We start from the raw sequence: 26091 nt of genomic DNA on the forward strand, positions 1-26091 counted from the left end.
TCCTTAAATATAAATATTTATATTTGTATTAATATTTTACAGGAATTGAATATTAATAACTGTAACTTAAAGTTTGTTTACTTTTTTACTTTTACACAAAATGTGTTTTTCAATCCATGTCATAATTTATGAACAATTATTTGAAAAATCAAAATTGCTACTAACCGAATTCAAAATAAAATCTTCAAGTCTAAAAACATACCGAAACATAAGAAAACTTTTACAAATCTTGACTCGCAGCATTGCTAATTCAAACCAATTAACATCCCTTATGAACCTTAGTACACATGAAGCGCTGATTTTCTAAAAACATGCTGCTTCAAATTGACGACTACTGCGAGACGAGAGAAACGAGAAAATAAGTACGAGAGTAGGTCAACGAGAGGCGAAAAGAATCCCGATTTTCGATAATTATTCGATACGCAGCAGCAGATATTCAAGGGACAGACAATGATGCAAACGATAGATTTTCCAATAAATCCCTATTAATTTCTAATGTTTGTAAATGTACTAATCAGAAACTGACAATTTTTGTCTAAGAAATTCTTCTATTTTTTAATTCGAATTCTTGTTAAATGTTTAAACCAATGAGATATTAATAATGATTATTCTTATTTGAATATACCAAAAAGAATTTAAACTATAAAAATGAGATGAAACGAAACGTAAGAAAACATTTCTAATGACAGAAACAAGCCGAGATAACTCAAGAGCCATGCAAATCGCCCTTCGACTCGTCTCACGGCAACACTGGTTCAAATACTTCCTATAAATGTCCTCTACTTTAAGGATTACAATATATTAGTATTTTGTATTTTATGTAGTTATTTTTTAGAAAATTACGTGCTTTGTTCAATTATAATTTTATTCTCAAACATATTAATTTTGTTTGTTTGTCAGATATTAATTAATTTTTAGATTTTTTTGTATTAATAAGCTGCTCGCTCCGATGCTTGTTCATATATTATAAAATCCTTTTTTTATTAAAAAAAAAGCTCTACTATAAAATAATTTTAAAATATCTGTCGGCTATTTTTCAACCATTGTTTATAAACAATTTTTCGTGTATTTCCTTGTATAAAATAAACATTCCAAATTTATTTTTAAATGTATATTTTATACTAAATAAAAATTTTCTAATCAAATTTTATATTTCACAGTTTGAACTTATTTGTTTTATATTGAAAATTTAATATTTGCATAACTAGTACTCCAATCCATAGATAATAAATATTTATATTATACTATAGATGGGCATCTCTATCATCACCAAGGAAACTTGAGATTTAGTTCTCACTCTGTTCACCAGATAGCGCTTCAATCAATTGACCGCCTTTTTTAAAATACTCAATGCCAAATTCTAAATAAAATTTAAATTTTTACTTTTTTTTTGTTTTACTGTTTTAGAACATGTTTTGGTATCAAATTTTTATTTGAAATGCTATCAAATATCTTTTTCCAAATCATGTGCTTAAAACAGTAAAACAAAAAATAATTAAATATTTTAAAGAAAAAAAAACGCTTTTAAATTATAAAATAAATTTATTAAACAACTAATCTTAAAAACATTCTATTTACAAATAAAAATTTTAAATCGTGTTTCTTACAACTAAAATTAAAACTAATAAATGTTTGCATTCGTGTTTGCATTTTCCATCTTTTAAGATATGTTTCATTTTTATCTTTCAACTTTCGATCAAGTTTTAACATATCTTTCGCAATATGGTAATATTTTCTTGCTGATTTCGATAGTTCTTTCACCCTTCTCACATTTCCTTCTTTTAGTAAATACATTTTTTTCTTCAAATCTATGAAAATAAAATATAGATTTTTGATAAAATAGAAAAAAAGAAACAAGGTTGGCAACAAATCTATTTGAAACGCAGGTCGAATTTGTTCTTCTTCGATATTTATATCCATAATCTTTCGACTCGTAGAAGCCATAGGCGATCCTAAAAATTGATTTCATTTAAATTTGCCGTTATTGATAAAAATTAATTAAAAATTTTTTGAACAACAATTAAAAAACTTATGTTCTATATACATAATATTATGATTTTAGGTGTCAAATAGTGTAAAAGTACAAAAGCTCCTAAATTTCAATAACAATTCCATTTTTTGTGATTTAATAAAGTATAATTGAATCCAAACAGATTGTAAATGAGCACAAAATATGCCTTCTCATGAAAAATCATACAGAATTGGATGGTGGTTCGCTATCAAAAGTTCTCCTTTAAAATAAACGCTAATAAAAGGTAAATTTTCCAAGCGTTTAAGGAAATAAACTTGTGTTTCATGGCGATTTATTCACTAGACATAACAATTTAAAAAATGCATTAATGAATATTTAATATCTCTTTAGGTTTTATTTTTATTCTCATAACTATATTTTTATATTTACTTTTTAGTATCTAACAATTAAATTCACTCACCAGGTCGTTTTGATGCAGTTTTGTTCAAATTTATGTTCGAGGTCTCTGCATGTAAAAATTGTGAACCTAAAATAAATAAAAATTACCTTATAATCAAATTGTGTCTACATTCGTGGTCCCTCTATAAGACCTACATACAATAATAAATTAAACATACGTTAGTTACATAAGGATTTTAACTTACTACTTAAGTGGAGGCTAGGAAAAGCATTAGGCTTTAAGTAAGTTCACAATTTTCCTGTTGAAGCCTGGAGTTTCGTTTTGTCGGCGAAATGTAAATCGCAGACACGATAGTTTTCACGTTTCGAGTATTCGATGTCCGTTCGACCAATCGCTATTGTCCAATTTTTAAACTTCTGAAAAATTAAGTCTTTCAAGAATATTTCTATCCAAGTTAACAATTTTTTACTTACCTCAAAATTCTTAGGAATCACATGTAAACTAATATCTTTCTGTGTTTTTACACAACTTTTCACACAACAATGAAAAACCATCTTAATATTTATTTAATTTTTAATTAATATTTTATTTGACACTATTTCAGATAAATTTTTGTATTAGTCTGTCAAATTTGACCAGGCAACTATGATCAAAATGATTGTAGAAATTTTAGAAAGTTTATGTGATACATACAACGTTTTTGTAATATTCATTGCCTATACTGTATAAATTAAGAACTGATCTACAGTAGTGAAATCTTTTGAACAGAGTCATAAGTTTTTGGAACTCACATGGTAAAAACAGTACAAGTTTCTTATCTATATTATAATTAGTTGTCTATGCTCCAATCTATGGAAATAAAAATGAATGTTTGTATGTTTGTCCTCTATACGATCCTTTACCATTGATCAGATTGTGATGAAACGTTTTTTTTTGCCTTTTGAGGACACACGCGAAGGATTGGGCCATAAAAAAAATTATGGGGAATGTCAACGGAGATGAAAGCTAAAACTTTGGATTAACTGTATTTTTAGTTAACTATGGTATCAATAATTAAAATTTCATATTTTGTAAATTGAAATTATTAACGTGTGTATAAAAAACAATTCTAATAATTATTAAAATATAAACAAATCAAAAATTAATCATGTTTTTCAAATTGCATATCAAACGCCATCTATAAACAGTAATCAGATATAACCAAAAATCAGAACCACTTATTTAATAGTAAAAAATCTGGAGCAGGTCTACTTAACTTTACCATACACACGTAGCCATTATAAAATTGGTTGCAATTGTGACTCGCATGTACAATGACCATCAACAAGACACAGAGAATCACTGCAAGAGTGTGAATTTAATTTACAAAATCCATGATTTTCACACGGATAACTGTGTGTGGTTTGCTCACGCGTCTGGAAACCACGTGTCTGACTTATTTATGTATGCAACAGACGTAAAAAAAAAATATTTTGTAAAAAAAAAAAAAGGGGTAAAAAAAAAAAATTTTGTATTTTGTAAACCAAAATTTTAAAATATTTGATGCATTATTATTTATTAAGGAAATAAAATTTCATTCAATATTAATCAAATTTAATTTTTAGTCTCATCATAACTGTATAAAATTTACTATAATTTATCTCAAAGTTTTTCTAATTTTCCAATTAGAAATTATAATCCTTACACCAAAATACTTATAATATCTTTCGATCGAAATAATAAACCAATCTTTGCAATCTTTCGAGACGAAAATCTTACAGGAAGCTAATTTATTTTCAGTCTTTCGGCATCCTCTATTCCATAGTAAAATTCATACACGATGACTATCACGATTCATTGAAAAACCTATCAAGTGAATACAATTTTTCTATATTTTACTTATTTTTATTTGAATGTGAATTACATATTTTGGCTGATTGCCTACTACTAGTAAAGAGTTCATATGCAAATGCAATAATAATATTTTTGAATAGAAGTAAATATATGACTATGATTACTTTTGTAAATAACGTGTTCTAGTACCGATCAATAGAGGGTACCAAATATGTTTTTTTTTTTTAAGGGAATAAATTGTAAACCGAAATTAAATTTATAAAATAATATTGGGCTCATTGGAAAGGTTAATTTATGCCAGTTGTGTTTACTGGACCGAAGGGCACTGTGTCTTGGACGCATTCCTTCCAGCAAGGCTTCATTTGACAGCTTACGGATGAGATTTACATTCAATACGTTTTGTTATTCCACCTTTAACAGACCTACTCAAGAATAGCGCTTCAAAAAGGGGAAAAATTTCACTATTTGCGTTATCTCCCACCTATGGATTATCTTTCGTGACGATGAAATTGCTGGAATGTACCGATAATCCACACACGTAATTGAAATACAATATTTGCCATGATATAATTAGCAGTATACGTCTAACTGGTCGACAAAAACTGAAAGTCGAAAATAAGACTTTCAGATGACGCTTTATTGTAACCAACGTTAAAATAATCCTGATAATATTTTTTTAACTCGTATATAAAATTTTTTTCTATTTAGCAATTATTAACAGCTAGCCTTTTTTGCTTCTACACGAATTATGTTGCAGATAAATTTTATTCTAAATAAATATTTTATCTTGTTTATGAAATTTTATTTAATAAACACAGGCACTTACCTACTGAAGTGGAGCTTCTTTTAGTTAACAATATTTGTATATATATTGTAAAAGGGAGAATAAGATATATGGGAGACTACTATACCTTAGATCTTTTTAAGACATTCGTAAAATATCTCCTTCCATTACAATTATTCCTACACATTATGTATTTTTTAATGAATTTAAATAGTAAACAGCTATCGATAAAAACTATACAAATTGTGTTCGTTACATCTAGGCATATAAATATCACGGGTATGACAGAGTACATGCGTTAAGCAATGCATCTAAGTAAGAGGTATTATAGGTGCTATATGAAATTGCAAAAGTGACTTATCGTGGTTTCGATGTCCTTTAAGCTATACGACAGTTCTTTTGTTGTATGCCTGCAGAGAGTGGGGGTTAACACATATATATAATACCTCTCACTTAGATGCATTGCTTAACGCATGTATTCTGTCATACTAGTGATATTTATATGCCTAGATATAACGAACACACATTGTATATTTTATTTATTTATGATGCATGACCAAGAGGTGCTATCGACCTTGATGTATATACCTACCCCGTTAATAGTACCTAAAGATGCTTTCCAGGGAACAGACTCAGGAGACTGATGCGTTTGAAACATTTAAAATAAAAACCTATAATTTTCAATATCAGGCACCCTCTTTTCTCATTCTTTAAAAATTAATAATTTCAATTACTTTTTTAATTGACTCAGGTTGAGGAGGGCCAAACTTTTTCCACTTGTATAATTAAGGACTTCTTAAATTTTTTACTTTATGCTTAAAATTTAAATATGACCACAGTATAATCAAAAATTTAGGTATGATTTAAACAGGGAACGTAATAATCTACTTGTAAAGAAATCATTAGTAAAAACAGAATTTTCTTGCATTAATTTTATTTCTATTCTACTTGAAAACAAAAAGAAGCAATAGAATACACAATATCATCATGGTTAAACACTTCACCCTATACTGTTGTTTCTTAGTATTATTTTGTATACATTTTCTTCGCTTTAATGTACTTCAATCAATCTTTGGTTAAAATTGAAAAATTGAAAAAAATATAAGAAAAATGAATTTTCATCAAATATTCATCGTATATATACTTTACTTCAAACTGAAATCGTTACACTTGATTCAACACATTCTTTATTCTGACACATGATATTTTTATAAACTATTGAGTTGAACAGCCAAACAAGCAAACAATCCACCACCCGATCCCACCCCATTCAATCGTAACCAACTCTCTGGTATACTACTTCGAACTAGCTCTCTTCTCTAACAACAAATTACTTTTTTTTCTAGTTATTCTATGTATTTTCTTTTTATTTTTTAATATTTTCAATTTTTATATTTGCATGCATCTCATGGATACGCTAGCCTTGTGTGATACATATTTTGTAAGCTAACGAAGCGTTTTTTTTTTAATTTCGCTACATGATCATCTCTACGAAAAATATTTAAACTAAAAAAAATTACAGTCAATAAAATTAATTCTTTATATTCACTGAATCTCTGAGTTTTTTATCAGTGTTTAAAATTAAATTTATAGTATATCAAACGAAAATTTTTGTGTTTATAATATTTTCTCTCTTGTGGTTAAAAATTATATTCTGGAAACATGTACAAACGAAATTTTACATTGACAAAAAAGAACTAGTTATAAAATAAAATATTTGCTGAGCATAGTAGCAAGTAATATTTTTATATTTTGTAAGCCAACTAAGCATTTTTACTTTATTATATTATGAATATAATAAATTATTGCGATCGAAAAAAAAATCGATATCGGGGTTTCAACAGAAAAACGTTTTGAGGGTCCCTGATTCCAAAAAGTGGTTTTTAAAAAATGTTGCGTCCGTCGGTATGTCGGTATGTCCGTTACCAAGCTGGAGCCTTCAATTTTCAACAGATTTTTCTCAAGGATCAGTTTGGTCATAATACCAGACGATTTTTTCATTTTTTCCTAGGCCTTTTTTCAAGGGTACTTCCCTTTAGGCCAAATTCCAGGATTTTTGGAGTTTTCTCAAAAACGGGTCTAACGATTTCGATTAAACTTAGCACAAGGCTAGACCTTAAGGTGTTCCTAAGATTGGTATAAGCCACATATCCGGGAAAATTCGAGAAGGCCCACACTCTTGGGAAAATCTTTCCGAATACAGAAAAATGGGATTTTCTAGGGAGAGGCTGAGGGGACAGCAGTGAAACTTCGTATCAGGGTTTATATCAACAAGGTCCTAGGTTTGATATAACTCCCCTCTGGGGCCCTCCCCCTGGAGCCATGGAGCTGGAGGGGATGAAATCGCCAAATGTGGTCAAATCAACCCTACCCAAAATTGATCAAATATTATTTAAAATATCTTTCAAGTAACTTTTGTAACTTTGCTTAACCTCACCCTTACAAACTAGATCCTTCTAAATATTATATTAAATCCAATAAATACCTAAGCCTGTTCCTCATTACTTGTTTTTAAATAATTCTTACAATTGGCTGCTTTCAATAAAAATATTACAAGAATAATATATCAATTTTATAATATAATAAAGTCTTGTCCGATGTTTCGGACCGTTTATTTTAAATTTCGTTGCATTATCTCTAAGCTAGAAAAATATTTAAACTGGAAACCGTTAACACCAGAATTATTTATCAGAGTTTGAAATTATGTTTACAGATATCAAACACAAATTTTTGGGTTTGTAATATTTTCCCTCTTGTGAGCAAGTTAATATTTTCTCTCCTATCAAATTCCTATTTTCTTGACTTGAGTTAGCAAAGTTTTTTTTTTTTGCAAAAATGGAGAGGTCGCAAGTTTTATAAGCAAGTTTTTATTTTTAAGCTTTTCAAAAGAGAAACGAAAACGCTTGAAGAAAGAAATTTCGTCAAACATCGTGTGACGTAATTTTAATTATGTATGTATATTTTTATTCATAAGCTTTTGTATCTTAACATTTCTACGTCAAGAACATAGCACACCATGCCAAAATTTATAACAGTATTAACAGCTACGTAAACACGTTGACACATTCCATTTGCAAGCTCAAAGTCAATTGTAAGATGTTGAATTTAATTTTTGAGTTATTTTCTTAACGAATAAATTTTCGGAAATAGTCACCTAAAAACAAAATATGACTTTGCTAAAAGTATTATTATCAGAATAATAATTTGTATTTTTTATTTACAGGATTCAAAATTGCGTGGTATGGTCACATTAGGCTCACAGGACACATTAGAAGAAAAAACCGTTACCGTATGCTGTGCTTCGGATTTTGTTAACATCACTTTTATTAACTTCTGCACGACAAGAAAAGACATTGCCCAAGTAAGTAACAAATTACAATTTTAATTTTAATATTTATCTCCTTCCTCAAATTTTACCACTATACCATAATTTTTGATTTTAGCGAAAAATGAAATCTATGTCCAAAAAAAAGTTTAATTTTCTTTTATGTTTTGTTCTTTAATTTTTTATTTTATTTATTGAGAATAAACTTTAAAATTTTCTTAATTTGAAGTTAAAATTCTCCAAGATTGCAAATATTGTGTGGCGGTAAAATTATTTATTTTTCCGCTTTATAGCCTCGAGCTCTCTTGATCTTACTTATCCCGCTTCCATAACTCTCGAAGGGATTGTTTTACACAGCTAAAATAAATATACACACAGTTTCAATTTTTGTTTAGTGTAATATAGTCATAATTGAGTATATCAGAAAAGATGGTCATGAATTTATTTAAATTCATTTATTTTAAATTTTTACAGAAATCGTTAATTTATGGTTCAAAATGATGATCATAGATGGAACAGTAAAATGCCTGATTAAATTTAATTTGTTTTAAGTTAAAAAAAATAAATCTTTATAAATTATATCTTATGTGTTATTCTGATGTATGAGCTATATTGTTCAACAGTTTCGTTCAAATCCATTCGATAGTTTTTGCGTGAAAGCGTAACAAACAAACAAACAAACAAGCATTTATAGGGAAACATATATATTGATAGCAATTGGTTCGGATTGGTAAGAATGATTTAAACAACCCGTTAAATTATGTATAGAGAATTGTTGTAACTCTCAAATGTGACATGTCCTGTATGTTTAAAATATATACCTATGGGCTATCAGTTGTAATTAGTTTGGTACATTCATTCATCCTCACAAAATTTCACATTTATAATATAGGATAACACTAAAAGGACATGAAAAAAATGATAAAATAAAAATTTTTCATATAAAGTATTCTAAAATCAGCGTTTTTTTCGAGAATGCACATTAGGAAATGCAGCAAACGCAAGTGCCAGGAATACTTCATCAATGCCTTTCAATAAAGGAAACAAAATTCAAAATCCAGCAATCTTAATTTGTACTCTCTGACAAGAATTAAGAATGTGATTATTCCCGTGGTAAAATTTTGTAAGATTTATATTTCGAAAAACTGGGTTTGTGCATATGTTAAGACTAAAACGGAGTAGTTTAGAATGAATATGGTTAAAAAATGAGATTAATTATCCTATTTAAAATGTAGTAAAGTAATCAAAATATAAAGTTTTAGAGAACAACTTTTTATTATAATAATGACTTGTCTCAAACATAGCATGTGAATAACCTCAGTTGTTCAATGTAGGTACTGTATAAATTTTAACAAGTTTTAGTTTATAGTTTTAATCCTTTACTAGTTACAAACTATACACGTGGGCCGCATTTAAATGTAACCCTAAGGATTACACTTACCAAAGGACTGTTGAATAAAAAATTATAAAAAATTCAAAAATTAATTATTTTATTGAAATATATTCTGGTATTATAATGGTAATCTTTTTTTAACAATGTTTTTAATTATATACAAATAACGCATACAATTTTTATTAATTTTTCATAATTTTTTTATGACATATACCATCCAGACCCATTCAAAATTTTTTGTAGTTGACCATTTTGATGTTAAAACGTTAAACATTTATAGATAGGTACTTTTTTATGTAAATATATCGCTGTAAAATCGGTTTTATTCGTCCAGATGCCCAATTCAAAAACTTCGAAGATATTTAAATAAATTTTCGGTGGTGTAAGTCTTCCCGTATACCGCCAGTATTTTTCACGTCATGTATTTTTCGGGAATGTAAATATCATACAATCAATACATAGTATAAAACAAAATCGCTTTCGTCTGTCTGTCCCTAATCCCTATGTATGCTTTTTTCTAATAGATAGACTGATTCAATAGGAAGGTTTTGATATATAATACATGAATATAGCAGAGATGCACAGATAATTTTAGATGCTAAACGAAATTGTGAACAAAAGAAAGCTAAGTGGCTGCATATGAAGTGCGAAGATTATAACACAATAATCTTTGTATTTAATATTGAAGTTGCTCAGCCAAGCGAGTAGTTCATAGCTAGATATAGAAATTTAAAAAAAATTTTTTTTTTTTAATGTGTGATCTATTGCATAAGACCATTACGTGTGATGGATCACCCTCTAGTAAACCTTGGATCATCTTCACTGATTATATTAATGTTTTTTTCAACATTTCATGTTTACAATTCACTGTGAAGAAATGCATCACAGAAGATATGTTATTGAAACATGGAAACCCTACAAGTTTCGTATTTCGGCATCATCTTCTCTAAGTCAAACTTTTACTATGTGGTATTCTGACCTATAACAAACGTCAAGATAATTGTAACTAGTTTTGAACAAGACTTGATTCTGATCCAAGGCACATGATGGTGCTTGAAAACTTATTCATCAATAAGCCGCGCTTAAGAAAGAACCCTATTAACCTTAAATTTTCAAATTAAGTGAATTTACGATTGAACTACCTTAAAATTGTACTTTACCGAATCAATTTTTTAAAATCACTTCAAATATTTAAAACACTCGTGGGATTTTTGGAGTGGATGATATTCTTTGTCAATAGATATTCTTCATTTTGATGTTCATTTTACAATACTATACTACAAGCAAATCGATTGAGATAGTACAAAATTTACAAATATGTTTTACATATTTTTATTGCATACCAAGTAGAAAAGTTTTCAAAAATAAAAATCATTGAAAAGAATAAATCTGATATAAATTTTATTTTAACACGCCTAGAAAATTTGTAACTACAAACAAGTTACAGTAGTTATATTTCTTTTATGATTCTGTACCAACAGTCACAAGAACTCTTTCTTAAAAACTAATTTAAAAATCACTTCGACCGTTTTTATTAATAGACCGTTGGACAGAATGGGTACTTGAATGATTAATACATAATTGAAATATCGTGAGTGGCTTACTTTTGACGAGTCTACCAAACTTCTGTCTACGATGTTTTTCGAAAGCATTTCGTTCTCAAATGAGCACGATGACGTCATATTTAAGCTATCGGTGTGAAAAAAGGCAGCAAGGATAATAAACGTTACGTAATTTAATAGTCAGATTCATCGGTTGCTTGACAGTTACGTTAAACACCTTATTTAATTTTTATTAAACTTAGTTATAGAAATCTTCTGCTTCGGGTAGCTGAAAATCATTTTAGTTTTGACATAAATGGAGAGAAATTTGCAAACACTGCACGTCGACAATGTAATATTCAACATTTTTTGAAACAGCAAACATGATTGGATTTGTAAGAAAATATGTCAATATTACGAGTTTTAAAAGTTTCTGTTCTTCAAAAGAGGACAAGTAGATACTGTGAAAGTAGAGAGATATTTTTGTCAGCACTGACTTATACATATCCTCCTGTTCTTTTTGAGAAGAAACCAGAAGATAATGCACTCTAAGCTGTCATTATTTTACAATCATTAAGCTACTTTCCTCTTTGAGTACAAGTTTGGTGAAAGCGCTTTGAAGTTGAAATTTAATTTCTAGTTGGCGAGGAGGCTAAGACGTAAAACATGTCTGCTTGAGCCTGTTGATCTACCAACTTAAATCCCAGTTGCGACTGCATGTCAAGTATAATTAATGGAAGTTCATTAAACTATCCTTTTATGGCTAAAAATGAAGTAATCATAATTGTTTCGAAAGTGCTCTTCACTTGTCTTTGACAAACTCCTGACAAATTTTGTCATTGTCTACCAAAACTTACTTGTTTTATTTTATTACAATTTTGACTTTGTCAAATTCAAGTTTTTTTAATAAATGGTAAGGCATTCTGTAGAAAATAATTGGAAGAAAAATTAACGTTGCATGTCACAATTAACTTTTAAGTTTAATTAAGAACCTTCAATGGTTTAAAATTCATACTTAACGAATAATATTAAATTTTTTTATGAAGAAGACTTCTTTTTAAAAATTGTAAAATTATATATATGATGAAAAACTTCTCCATAAGTTTTCAAAACTAAATTACAAATTATCTAGTGCCGTATTTTCTTTTAAACTTTTCATCATATATACATTTTTATTATAAAATAAATAATTTTTTTAATAAGGTTATCTCTTTACACGACATGATATATATAATATAATTTGTCTCTGAAAAAAAATTTATGAACTAAAAAAAATAAAATATAAAAATTACTAACCATTTCATCCCACGCCAGCTTGGCTTAAAGCCTAACTACTTAGCCTTAAGGTCATTAGATTAATAAACAATAAATCAAAACAATATTTAAATAATTTCTCGATTTAGAAAATTGCTTATTACACATAAAAATTTTCAACATAGTAAACAACTCTAGACATCTCCTACTGTTTTCAAGTGACGCAACTTTACTGAATGTTTTAATGTCAATGTTTATACGACTGAATTGTGATTTCGTTGGTTTTTAAATGACGAAAAAAGAAGATGCTCGCAAGTCACTCTTACATATTTTTTAAGGATGTACGAGCGCCAGGGCAATTTTGTATAAAAGGCTTAAATTTTTTTTAATTTGGACTAATTCTTAAAAATTCGGCAATTTGCTAAAACGTAAATGTTGGTGAATTCAAGGGAGATTATTCTTATAGATTAAGATTTTTAGAAGTCAAATAATAAGAAATCGAAGGACACAAAGGTTTTACTCAAAATTTTTTGTCAAAACTTCCATTGCCAAGTTGCAAATAGACTGAATATATGAACATTTTTACAAATCTTATAAAGAGATGTCTGATTAGTTATGCGCCAAGATCTCGATGAGGTTAGGCTCTGTCTTTAACCAAAATGTGACAAAAGAAATTGCTCACTAGAAACTAATTTAGAAAGAATTGTGCCAAAAGAGCAAAGGATTTTTTATTTTGTACAAAAAAATTTGTTGAAAATCAAAGCACATGGACCACCATACCGTCGATTGCTCGCCTTTTGGTGAAATTTGTCTTCATATATATTGCTGCCTCATTGATAACAATGTCTTACAATTCAAGAGGATTCAAAGCTCTATCCGGCTACAATCCAATTAGGAATTAACTTTTCGTGAAATAATCGAATAACCTTAACTAAAAAATACAAGTTGGTAGCATGAGAAAAATATGACAGAATGACAAGCACAAAAATAGCATAATTGTGTATACGTAAAGATAGTGAATGGGTCGTGCCCATGAGTTCATTGCCATAAACCATAAACATGTCTACAAGTTAGTCAAGTGTAGCATTCATTTTAAGAGTCATCATTTTATAATAATATTGATAAAGAAGAAAATTCGTTTTCATTTATCACATTTAAAATCTTAATTATTTTATTCATTTTAATTTGATTTTATAATCAGAATATTAATAGAGAAGAGTCTAGTACCTGGGATCAAAATTAATATTTACACATAAATTTGTATTTATGCACTGAAAAAAAAAATTTCTTAATGTCAACCGATATGAGGTTGTCTCAACCTCATCGCGAGAGCAAATGTGGTGAATGGAGCCACGAATGTGATACAACTACCGTACGGGTCTGAGTGGTGAAGTTGACACAATCAAATGAGTATGTATGAAAGTAATAAACTGTCTAACAAAATTCAAATATTGTTGTTTTGAAATGCAACATAGTTTTAAATAATCTTTTTTTGATTGGCTCTACCACTTAGAAATATTATAACAAAATAGTGATGTGATTGACACAACCACATGAGCAGGTTTATTAGGTTTATTTTTAAAAGAAATTAGATTTCTTTGAGTTGAACTTTGGCCAGCGACCTATATGTATTACTATTGATTCTAGTGACTTAAGTCCACTCCACTGCTGTACTAACTGGGCTACTTTCGATGGTTCTTTCATATGTATAAAAATATGTAATATATTATAAAAATGAGCAATAAGTTTATTTCAAACTCTCTGTAAATTAGTAAAAGCAATCTTCATGTAGTTGACACACCCGCACATTGACATGACAGGTATGTGCTCGTAGTAACCAAATCTTATATTTAAAGCAAACGCAAAAGCTTAGCAAATCTTATATTTAAAGCAAACGCTTTATTTACATGATTATATATTCCAACTAAGTACAATTTTATATCCCATCAATAAAATGCATCACTTTTTAAACTAAAATCAATCTATTTCATAGAAGTAAAGATTTAGTTTATTTAACTTCTGCGATTTTGTATCATTGAATTCATATTTTAAATTCAATCCCATTCTATTGTAAAAATTGTTTTAAAGTATTTTTACTTTATTTCAATATGAAACGGCCAACTTCGGAATGTTATTATTTTAATTTTTTTTCAGTGTATATTTTTTAAGCTATTTCTTGAACCATTGCTATGGAAATTGTCTCTGTTTATAGCAATCCAACAATCACAACCACCAATTTAAATTTTTAACAACCATCGATAAAAACTAGTCATTCATCATTGTAATATACCATGGATCACATTCTAATGTACCTATAACTAATTATTTGTTGTTTCTAGATACATCACGGATGACGTTGTGTGTTTTCAAACTTCACCTTCTTATTATTTTAAGTTTAATACTGAAATTCGATATAACAAAATATCTATTAAGTAGTGATTTTGGTCACTTTAGAAATCTAATATAGGTCACAAAACACAATAATCAATTTCTATAAAAAGATTACAATGTGAGAAACTAGAACATGAATTAAAGTACATTGTTGACTTGATACTACACGTTACCCTATATAAACGTATTACGCATTTCATTTTAACTTTTATGTATGTACGAAAAATTTAATAATATTTTCTCCCCATGTCTTGCTGCTGTTAGTTGTTTTTTAAGTTTAAATTCGAAAAATTTGTACATTTATTTTTGTGTTTTAATTTTAAATTAAACATATTTTTAAGATATGTTTTCATTTTGTTTAAAATTATTCTTGTATAAAAGAAACGATGATGAACAATGAAAATTTGGATTAATTGCTGAAGGAAAAACTGTTTTTTACGTCAATGATAACACACTATAACACACACTTAAATATTTGCGGTATTTAAAAGGTAAAGTTCGTATAAACATTTCACTACTTGAAATGCAAAACTAGAACAAATTTAGTTCTGAAAGCTAGAAGCTTTCTTTTTAGGAGAGTGGGAGTTTAGGAGAGTTTTTTCTTTTTAGGAGAGTGGGAAAATAAGTTTGAAATTTTTCTAAATAGGTACTGATCAAAAAGCTAAGAATAACTATATAAATCCATGAGCTTAAATGTTCATATTTCACTTCAGATTGAGTTCCTAAATAATGATTTACCTACCTTAAACATGTAGAAAAACCTCAAATGGTTATCGGAATTTCTTTGAGATCTTACTCTGTCGAAAATTCGCCAATATAGGTAAGAATTTTCGACAGAGTATTTAGTTTCCTCCAAATTTTTTCGAGATGAGTATTTAGTTACTTTTTAATTTCATAAAACTTATTTTTTGAGATATTTGCTTGTATCTTCAATTTCAAGTATTTAAACTGGTAGAGGTATAATTATTTTAAGTCTTATTTCATTATCAATGTTTTCAAAATTTTTTCTTAAAAAAAAAAACCAATGAGCCAAAAAATTTGAATATAAGTTTTTAAATTCAAATCATGTACATTTAACATATTTATAGTACTTGGATTTACCTATCATGAATAGTACTGTTATAAGAAGATCAAGTGTAAGTTTTCTCTTGATGATGCATTGCATAAATGAATAAAAAATTGCATGAAAAAAACTCGTGAGCAACAGAATCCTATCACTAAGGTCATATTTCCCTCTCTTCATTATACAGAATGTTTGATTTACATCTAGGCATATAAATATCACGAGTATGACAGAGTACATGCAATAAGCAATGCATCTAAGTAAGAGGTATTATAAGTGTAACATGAAATTGCAAAAGTAACTTGTATCGTGGCTTCTCTGTTATATTGTAGTTCATCTATTCAACTAATAAACTCTCACTCTCCAAGCGTCTTACAATTATCTCAACGCATGTAGAAACAACAACAAACTCAATCTTACTTTTTACGTCCTAAGCACGCTATAAAAATTTCAGCTTTATATCTCTTTCCATTTTTGAGTAATCGTGATGACAGTCGAACAGACAGACGACAGACAGACAACCGGAAATTGACTAATTCAGTGATTTACCTAATTAGTCCATTAGGTAACTATACCAAAATTTTGTTCATAGTATCAATATTTTTAAGGGTTACAAACTTGGCACTAAACTTAGCATACCTTGGAAGATTTCATATACCTGGTATAATATAACTAAACTTAGTATACCTTGGTATATGTCATATACGTGTTATAAAAACGAAATCATATTCTAGCGGTCTTGAAACGGATTAATAATACCCATCATCTTTCCTCGCTCTTCGATGCAGTCAATAAGTCTGTATTTTCGGGGAAAATATTTCCAAAAAGAGAATCAGAATATACGTACACTACATAGTTGTAAATAAAATTCTCGTATCATAAATTTTAGATTCAAAATACGTATATTCAAGTTAGTTTCAATGTGGTTTATGTACACTTTTTGTTAAAAAAACCCAAGCGATTACATTCACAGTGTTGAAAATAATTGAACAATAATTTGATTTAAAATCCGTTTCAACTGTTCAAATTTCTACATGCATTCGAAATGTTGAATATATATATATATATATTTTTTTTTTTTTTTTTTTTTTTTTTTTGTTGCATTAGAAAACTTGATAACATACTTATCATTAGTCATCATTAGAGCAATGATAATTAAAGATTTCATCTGTATTTATTTTAATTTTAAATACGATAATTTAAAGTAAAATTAAATTTGTTAGGTCCCTAACTACAACCATTTTTCAAATGCTTCTTGAGCGTTTCTAAACCTCTCTAAAGAATACACCTTTTTATGATACTAGAAAGCTCAAAACCCAATGCGATGATGAGTTGTCTTTAAAGATTAGTTGGCATTTATTCCCGTTTGACTTCGTCTTGGATGGTCCTAAATCAATTTTTTCTTAAAAAAGATTCAAAAATAATTATTATATTAAAGCAGTATTCTCTGGTCTAGAAGTTTGAAGAAATGAATTTTTTAAGAGAAGGTTAGACCCTTAAAAATATGTCCTTAAACGAATATTTCAAATTTCAAATTATTTTCGGAGCTAGAGTAGATTTTTTTGTAAGGAAGTTCGAATTGATCGCTCTGTTCTGCGAGCTGCTGCTGCTTTAAAAGAAGGCAAAACAGCTCGATTAGCAGAAATAACTATGCAAGACACTGAGATCGCCGATTAATCCAAAGAAAGGTATATTATTATCCGAGTTACTCTGCCGGAATTGTCTATCAAGCATAAAACGCGTTTATCTTGAAACTACATTTTTCGAGATAGTTGACATGTGATATCTCAAGTTAAACTCGATCGATTCCTTTGAAAGATGGAAATCTTCTTTATAAATCTTTTCATCTTCTGAACCTTGGATTTTAAAGAATTTCAATTTTGAGTGTTTTTAAAAAATTCAAGAAGGTTATAAAAAGGAGTCAACAATTTGTTAAGGTTAAGACGATAACGACATGTTTTTTTGTTGAATCCATGAATTTTTTTGAAATGTATATCATTTTTTTATAATTTTAGTTTGAAAAATGCCTTCAGTTAGGCTTCTAGGCCAGAATACTCCCTTAATATAAAACAAAGTTTTACATAATAAAACAACTTTTACACAATAAATTCATATATCTTTATGAAAAAAAAATTGTTTCTCTTATTTACTGTAAAATTATGTTTTTTAGATTTATGGCTTTTTGACTTATGATGGTAGTGTTAATTGTCTTGTGTCCAACTTCCAGCCAATCATTGCTAGCCAAAAATTTACTTTTTAATTGCAAAATTTTCTTCATCTATTTATCCAATATTCTTCGAAAAGAAAGTGTCTCATAATATCTATAGTGATACAGAGAAAAAAATTTCCGACAAAATACTTTAAAATATTGATAAGTTTTGAAAATTTTCGTATTTCTTATTCTGTTATTTAAGATGCAAAAAAAACCCACCTCTTTTATTGAATGTTCCCTTCATTTACGTCTTATAGATTTTATGGACATGATAAACCTACATGACATTATCTCATTGACAGTAAATAGATTATTATTACAATATTTTAAAATGAAATAATTAAATGTCAATACATTTTTAAAATGACAAGTCTATCTGTCTAGGTATCTATAATATCTCTGTTCTGATACGATGATTATAGCAATTGAAAATTTAATTACATTCAAGTCACGTGATGTTTTTAATAATATTATATGCACAGTGAACTGTAAAATTATTTTTCTTATAAATATATATCATAAAAATAATAAAACTATAAAATATTTACTAACAAAGAAAAAAAAATTATTTTAGAAATACGGAGTGTAATAAAAAAATTAGAACCAGGCCATACATTTTTGAATTATCTAGGTGAAGTGGAACAAAAACACAGAATATATTTTCTAACTCCCACTTTTGATTTAAAATTAGTTTAATTTCTAAATTTTCAATGCTTAGTAAAATATTTGGAAGTGTACGGTCGAATTTCGATAGCGAGAATACAAAAATGTAATACAAAATTTGAATTTTTGAGGTTTCTGATTTATTCAAATTATCAAAGACTTTAAGTCGTTGACTTCTTTTATAATTAATTGTTTGTTTTCACTTCTTTATTATCAATCGAAGACTAAGTACTATCTTCCACCATAGTTGTGAGTCGAGGCAGTAGAGCGTACGTGCAAAGAAAAATCACATTTGATTTATTATATATATATATATATATATATATATATATATATATATATATATATATATATATATTAACACAATATCCCAATAACATTATTAATTTGTCAATATTAATAATGTTATTGATCGCGTCTGTAGAATATTGATAGATTTTAAAATATTGATGGTTTCGCATTTAGCTCTAATGAATACCTATTCACAATACATGAATAATAATAAATACTAACTTAATACTATTCAAATATGTGTTCACAATTCTAGATAAATATGGTGGGAGCGCAAATAAATACATAAGTACCTATATAATAAGATTTAATATTTTGTCTTAAATTTTCTAATGTTCCGCTCAATTTTCTTAATTTTTTCTTTCATAAGAACCTTTTCTGACACTATGTAACACAACAACAAAAAGAATTAGCGAAATTGTTCCACCAAAATTGTTGTTGGAGTAGATGAGGCGTTCCGATTCATTTTTGATATTTTTTTATTGCTATTGAGAGAGACAACAGTTTTGAAATATAAATTTGCATGTAAATTTTGTAAAAACATAAAAGTAAAAAGACATTGTGAAAATTCGTTTGTTATATAAAAATGTAAAAAATAAAAGCATATTGTGTGCATTGAATAATAATGATACTGATTTTAAAGATATTTAACTGATTCAGTATTTAAAATCATTCTTCTATGTGGTATGATGTTATTAAGTAGTATAGTCAGTCTAATGCTTTCATATTTTTTATATTTTGTAGCAGATTTCAATTAGTTAAAAAGAAAAATGTTGAATAGATGAATGAGGTTTTCTCTGAATATTTATAATGGTAAATTGTTTTTTTTTTTACTTCAATTATAGCTCAATTGTAGTATGTTTTTAATATTTGAAACGCTACATTTGTAATCGAAAACGAATAATATTATCCTGCAAAATAGAAAATTTCGATTAATATTATTACAATTGAAATATTTATCATAGATTAAAAAAAAATTTATACCATTTATCATTTATTCATTTCCAATCAATAAATCAATAATCTGTTACATAAAATTATATCAACCGACTTCAAACAAAAAAAGAAGAAGTTTTAATTTGATTTTTTTTATGTGTGTTACCTCAGAACTTTCGAATTGGTGAACCGATTTTGATGATTGTTTATTTATTTGAAAGCTAGTGCTTCCCGTGTGGTCCCATTTCATTTTGATCCAGTTCTGGCAACGGCATCCATGAGAAAGCCATAAAAGTCTTATATTTGCATTAAGAATGCACGACAAGAAGACGAATAACTCAATATCACGCCAACCGATTTCGATGATTCTTTTATACCATGTATATATGAAATATACATAGTATATTAAGTTTAGTCCCAAGTTTGTAACGATTAAAAATACTGATCCTACGAAAAACATTTTGGTATAGGTAAATCGATCGGAAATCGATCCGATATATCGTTTTTTTCGAAAATTACTCGGCGAATCGCCAAATAAACTCGATTTTTGAATTTCTTGGGTCAAAATTACTTTATTAAATGAGTTTCGAAACAAATAATTTTTTACGATTTTTTCGAATTTTTCTAAGGGGTGCCCCTTGAAAAAATTGCAAAAAATCGATACAAATTTATCGTCTCCAATTTCGATAAAACTCTGTATATAAGGTAATTTTGACCCAAAAAATACAAAAATCGGTTTCATTTAACGATTGGGCGAATAATTCTCGAGATAATACCGGAAATCGATCCGAAATATGGTTTTTTTTCGAAAATTACTCGGCCAATCGCCAAATAAACTCGATTTTTGAATTTCTTGGGTCAAAATTACCTTATAAACTGAGTTTCATCAAATTCCGAAACAAATAATTTTTTACGATTTTTTCGAATTTTTCTAAGGGGTACCCCTTGAAAAAATTGCAAAAAATCGATACAAATTTATCGTCTCCAATTTCGATAAAACTCTGTATATAAGGTAATTTTGACCCAAAAAATACAAAAATCGGTTTCATTTAACGATTGGGCGAATAATTCTCGAGATAATACCGGAAATCGATCCGAAATATGGTTTTTTTCGAAAATTACTCGGCCAATCGCCAAATAAACTCGATTTTTTAATTTCTTGGGTCAAAATTACCTTATAAACTGAGTTTCATCAAATTCCGAAACAAATAATTTTTTACGATTTTTTCGAATTTTTCTAAGGGGTGCCCCTTGAAAAAATTGCAAAAAATCGATACAAATTTATCGTCTCCAATTTCGATAAAACTCTGTATATAAGGTAATTTTGACCCAAAAAATACAAAAATCGGTTTCATTTAACGATTGGGCGAATAATTCTCGAGATAATACCGGAAATCGATCCGAAATATGGTTTTTTTTCGAAAATTACTCGGCCAATCGCCAAATAAACTCGATTTTTGAATTTCTTGGGTCAAAATTACCTTATAAACTGAGTTTCATCAAATTCCGAAACAAATAATTTTTTACGATTTTTTCTAATTTTTCTAAGGGGTGCCCCTTGAAAAAATTGCAAAAAATCGATACAAATTTATCGTCTCCAATTTCGATAAAACTCTGTATATAAGGTAATTTTGACCCAAAAAATACAAAAATCGGTTTCATTTAACGATTGGGCGAATAATTCTCGAGATAATACCGGAAATCGATCTGAAATATGGTTTTTTTTCGAAAATTACTCGGCCAATCGCCAAATAAACTCGATTTTTGAATTTCTTGGGTCAAAATTACCTTATAAACTGAGTTTCATCAAATTCCGAAACAAATAATTTTTTACGATTTTTTCGAATTTTTCTAAGGGGTACCCCTTGAAAAAATTGCAAAAAATCGATACAAATTTATCGTCTCCAATTTCGATAAAACTCTGTATATAAGGTAATTTTGACCCAAAAAATACAAAAATCGGTTTCATTTAACGATTGGGCGAATAATTCTCGAGATAATACCGGAAATCGATCCGAAATATGGTTTTTTTTCGAAAATTACTCGGCCAATCGCCAAATAAACTCGATTTTTGAATTTCTTGGGTCAAAATTACCTTATAAACTGAGTTTCATCAAATTCCGAAACAAATAATTTTTTACGATTTTTTCGAATTTTTCTAAGGGGTACCCCTTGAAAAAATTGCAAAAAATCGATACAAATTTATCGTCTCCAATTTCGATAAAACTCTGTATATAAGGTAATTTTGACCCAAAAAATACAAAAATCGGTTTCATTTAACGATTGGGCGAATAATTCTCGAGATAATACCGGAAATCGATCCGAAATATGGTTTTTTTTCGAAAATTACTCGGCCAATCGCCAAATAAACTCGATTTTTTAATTTCTTGGGTCAAAATTACCTTATAAACTGAGTTTCATCAAATTCCGAAACAAATAATTTTTTACGATTTTTTCGAATTTTTCTAAGGGGTGCCCCTTGAAAAAATTGCAAAAAATCGATACAAATTTATCGTCTCCAATTTCGATAAAACTCTGTATATAAGGTAATTTTGACCCAAAAAATACAAAAATCGGTTTCATTTAACGATTGGGCGAATAATTCTCGAGATAATACCGGAAATCGATCCGAAATATGGTTTTTTTCGAAAATTACTCGGCCAATCGCCAAATAAACTCGATTTTTGAATTTCTTGGGTCAAAATTACCTTATAAACTGAGTTTCATCAAATTCCGAAACAAATAATTTTTTACGATTTTTTCTAATTTTTCTAAGGGGTGCCCCTTGAAAAAATTGCAAAAAATCGATACAAATTTATCGTCTCCAATTTCGATAAAACTCTGTATATAAGGTAATTTTGACCCAAAAAATACAAAAATCGGTTTCATTTAACGATTGGGCGAATAATTCTCGAGATAATACCGGAAATCGATCTGAAATATGGTTTTTTTTCGAAAATTACTCGACCAATCGCCAAATAAACTCGATTTTTGAATTTCTTGGGTCAAAATTACCTTATAAACTGAGTTTCATCAAATTCCGAAACAAATAATTTTTTACGATTTTTTCGAATTTTTCTAAGGGGTACCCCTTGAAAAAATTGCAAAAAATCGATACAAATTTATCGTCTCCAATTTCGATAAAACTCTGTATATAAGGTAATTTTGACCCAAAAAATACAAAAATCGGTTTCATTTAACGATTGGGCGAATAATTCTCGAGATAATACCGGAAATCGATCCGAAATATGGTTTTTTTTCGAAAATTACTCGGCCAATCGCCAAATAAACTCGATTTTTGAATTTCTTGGGTCAAAATTACCTTATAAACTGAGTTTCATCAAATTCCGAAACAAATAATTTTTTACGATTTTTTCGAATTTTTCTAAGGGGTGCCCCTTGAAAAAATTGCAAAAAATCGATACAAATTTATCGTCTCCAATTTCGATAAAACTCTGTATATAAGGTAATTTTGACCCAAAAAATACAAAAATCGGTTTCATTTAACGATTGGGCGAATAATTCTCGAGATAATACCGGAAATCGATCCGAAATATGGTTTTTTTCGAAAATTACTCGGCCAATCGCCAAATAAACTCGATTTTTGAATTTCTTGGGTCAAAATTACCTTATAAACTGAGTTTCATCAAATTCCGAAACAAATAATTTTTTACGATTTTTTCTAATTTTTCTAAGGGGTGCCCCTTGAAAAAATTGCAAAAAATCGATACAAATTTATCGTCTCCAATTTCGATAAAACTCTGTATATAAGGTAATTTTGACCCAAAAAATACAAAAATCGGTTTCATTTAACGATTGGGCGAATAATTCTCGAGATAATACCGGAAATCGATCTGAAATATGGTTTTTTTCGAAAATTACTCGACCAATCGCCAAATAAACTCGATTTTTGAATTTCTTGGGTCAAAATTACCTTATAAACTGAGTTTCATCAAATTCCGAAACAAATAATTTTTTACGATTTTTTCGAATTTTTCTAAGGGGTACCCCTTGAAAAAATTGCAAAAAATCGATACAAATTTATCGTCTCCAATTTCGATAAAACTCTGTATATAAGGTAATTTTGACCCAAAAAATACAAAAATCGGTTTCATTTAACGATTGGGCGAATAATTCTCGAGATAATACCGGAAATCGATCCGAAATATGGTTTTTTTCGAAAATTACTCGGCCAATCGCCAAATAAACTCGATTTTTGAATTTCTTGGGTCAAAATTACCTTATAAACTGAGTTTCATCAAATTCCGAAACAAATAATTTTTTACGATTTTTTCGAATTTTTCTAAGGGGTACCCCTTGAAAAAATTGCAAAAAATCGATACAAATTTATCGTCTCCAATTTCGATAAAACTCTGTATATAAGGTAATTTTGACCCAAGAAATTCAAAAATCGAAGCTTTTAAGTATGTTCTACGAAATTCAATAAATAAAAGGAATATTTCCTCGAAAATCTTGTATTAAAGAACCCGTTTTTGTTTTCAAAATAAGATAGGATTACAACACACAAAATAATGAAAGGTTTTTTTATAACTTTAGTATGCGTTATCCAAATAAAAAATTTTTCTTTTTGTTGTGTATCTCTGTCTAAACCATGAAATTGATTTTAATATTATTTAAGAAAGAACAAACACAAAAGTAAAATCATCATCATTTTCTGTATCAGTTTGACACATAACTCTTCTCAAATAAATCTCTTATACTCAACTCATTCCATCTCATGAGTCTTTAGACCTCGTTCTCTCATTATATACGATTTCTTTGTGTTTGTTATTATGCCTTTATGTGCCTTCTTATTAACTTTATGATTTAAAGTTATTGTTTTCACCCTGAAAATTTGAATTTTGTAAAAACTTATCGTAGGGCAGCAACATTAAAAGGACTTTAAAATTTAAAAAATTTAGATTTTTTACAAAGACTAAACAAAGTGAAGCCTGATATGGTTAAGGCGTCCTTATCTTTGTAATAAACTTAAGATAATAATATAAGTATGAAATTTTTCGTTAAATTTTATACAATCAAAGTGGCAGTGAAACAAAAAAGAGTTTTTAGAATTTCAAAATATTTCACCTGTTGTAAAACTCGTGGTTAAATATTAAAAGTAAGTGTTGTCTTTAAATTACAATAAGGAACTGTAGAAATATGTTTCCAAACTAAAGCTGTTGGCTTTGTAAAACTTCTTTATTGTACCCTATCCAATAATGTTAATTTATAATCTTAAATAACCAAATCGAAAAATCTGAATAGCTAATTGAATAATTTAATTGTTGAATAATTAAATTGAGATTTAATTTCATAACTTATTTTATACTAGCTTCATACTCACCCGCTTCGCTTGGTTTAAAAGTAAAGATTGGTAAATATCACCTCCTATAGCCGCGCCATAACCTTCACCTTCCTTGCTCTCACTTATCCCCTTCCATAACACTCGAAATAATAATAGGGATTGTTTTACACAGGTAAAATATGTGTACAATTTGTAAAATAGTCATAATTCCTTGAGTATATCAGAAAAGATGGCCCGGAATTGTTTTACATTTACTATTTTTACGGAAATCTTTAACTTATGGTTCAAAATGATGCTCATAGATGGTGCAGTATGTCAGATTAAATTTAATTCCATCATTTATTTATTTTTTTTTATAAATCTTTATGAATTATAGCTCATGTGTAACAAACAAAAAAACATCGTTACTTTCACATTTATAATATATATGCAAAAGATTGAACATATCAAAGAGTACAATAAAACAAAGGTCGGAGCACAGTGAAACAAGACGAGCACAAACCAATCAAGCTTTTCAATTGTTGATAACGGCATTTTTCTGTTCCAACATTTGTGAGCAAAATGTACTAATTATTAGGAAAAAACGAGCAATCGCCGTAAGTGCTTTTTCTCTTGTTTTAATAAAAACGCAATATTAAAAGTGAAAAATCTAATTACTTTCAATCAATACACTCGTCAAACGATAACTCCATTAAAATATTGACCTGGCTCATATTAAATCTGAGTAC

The 26091-nt window shown here is 28.3% G+C and overlaps 1 protein-coding gene across 3 annotated transcripts in view; it reads left to right on the forward strand.

The window, feature by feature from the left end:
- Positions 1 to 26091, forward strand: part of LOC123294881 (1-phosphatidylinositol 4,5-bisphosphate phosphodiesterase classes I and II) — a 347646-nt gene that overhangs the window by 305477 nt on the left and 16078 nt on the right. For all 3 annotated transcript variants that reach the window (XM_044876065.1, XM_044876066.1, XM_044876067.1), the window contains exon 3: positions 8213 to 8350. In XM_044876065.1, the coding sequence (XP_044732000.1) occupies positions 8213 to 8350 (138 nt within the window). The remainder of the gene's footprint in view (positions 1 to 8212; positions 8351 to 26091) is intronic.

This window comes from Chrysoperla carnea, chromosome 3 (genome assembly GCF_905475395.1).
Source record: "Chrysoperla carnea chromosome 3, inChrCarn1.1, whole genome shotgun sequence".
Taxonomy (NCBI): domain Eukaryota; kingdom Metazoa; phylum Arthropoda; class Insecta; order Neuroptera; family Chrysopidae; genus Chrysoperla; species Chrysoperla carnea.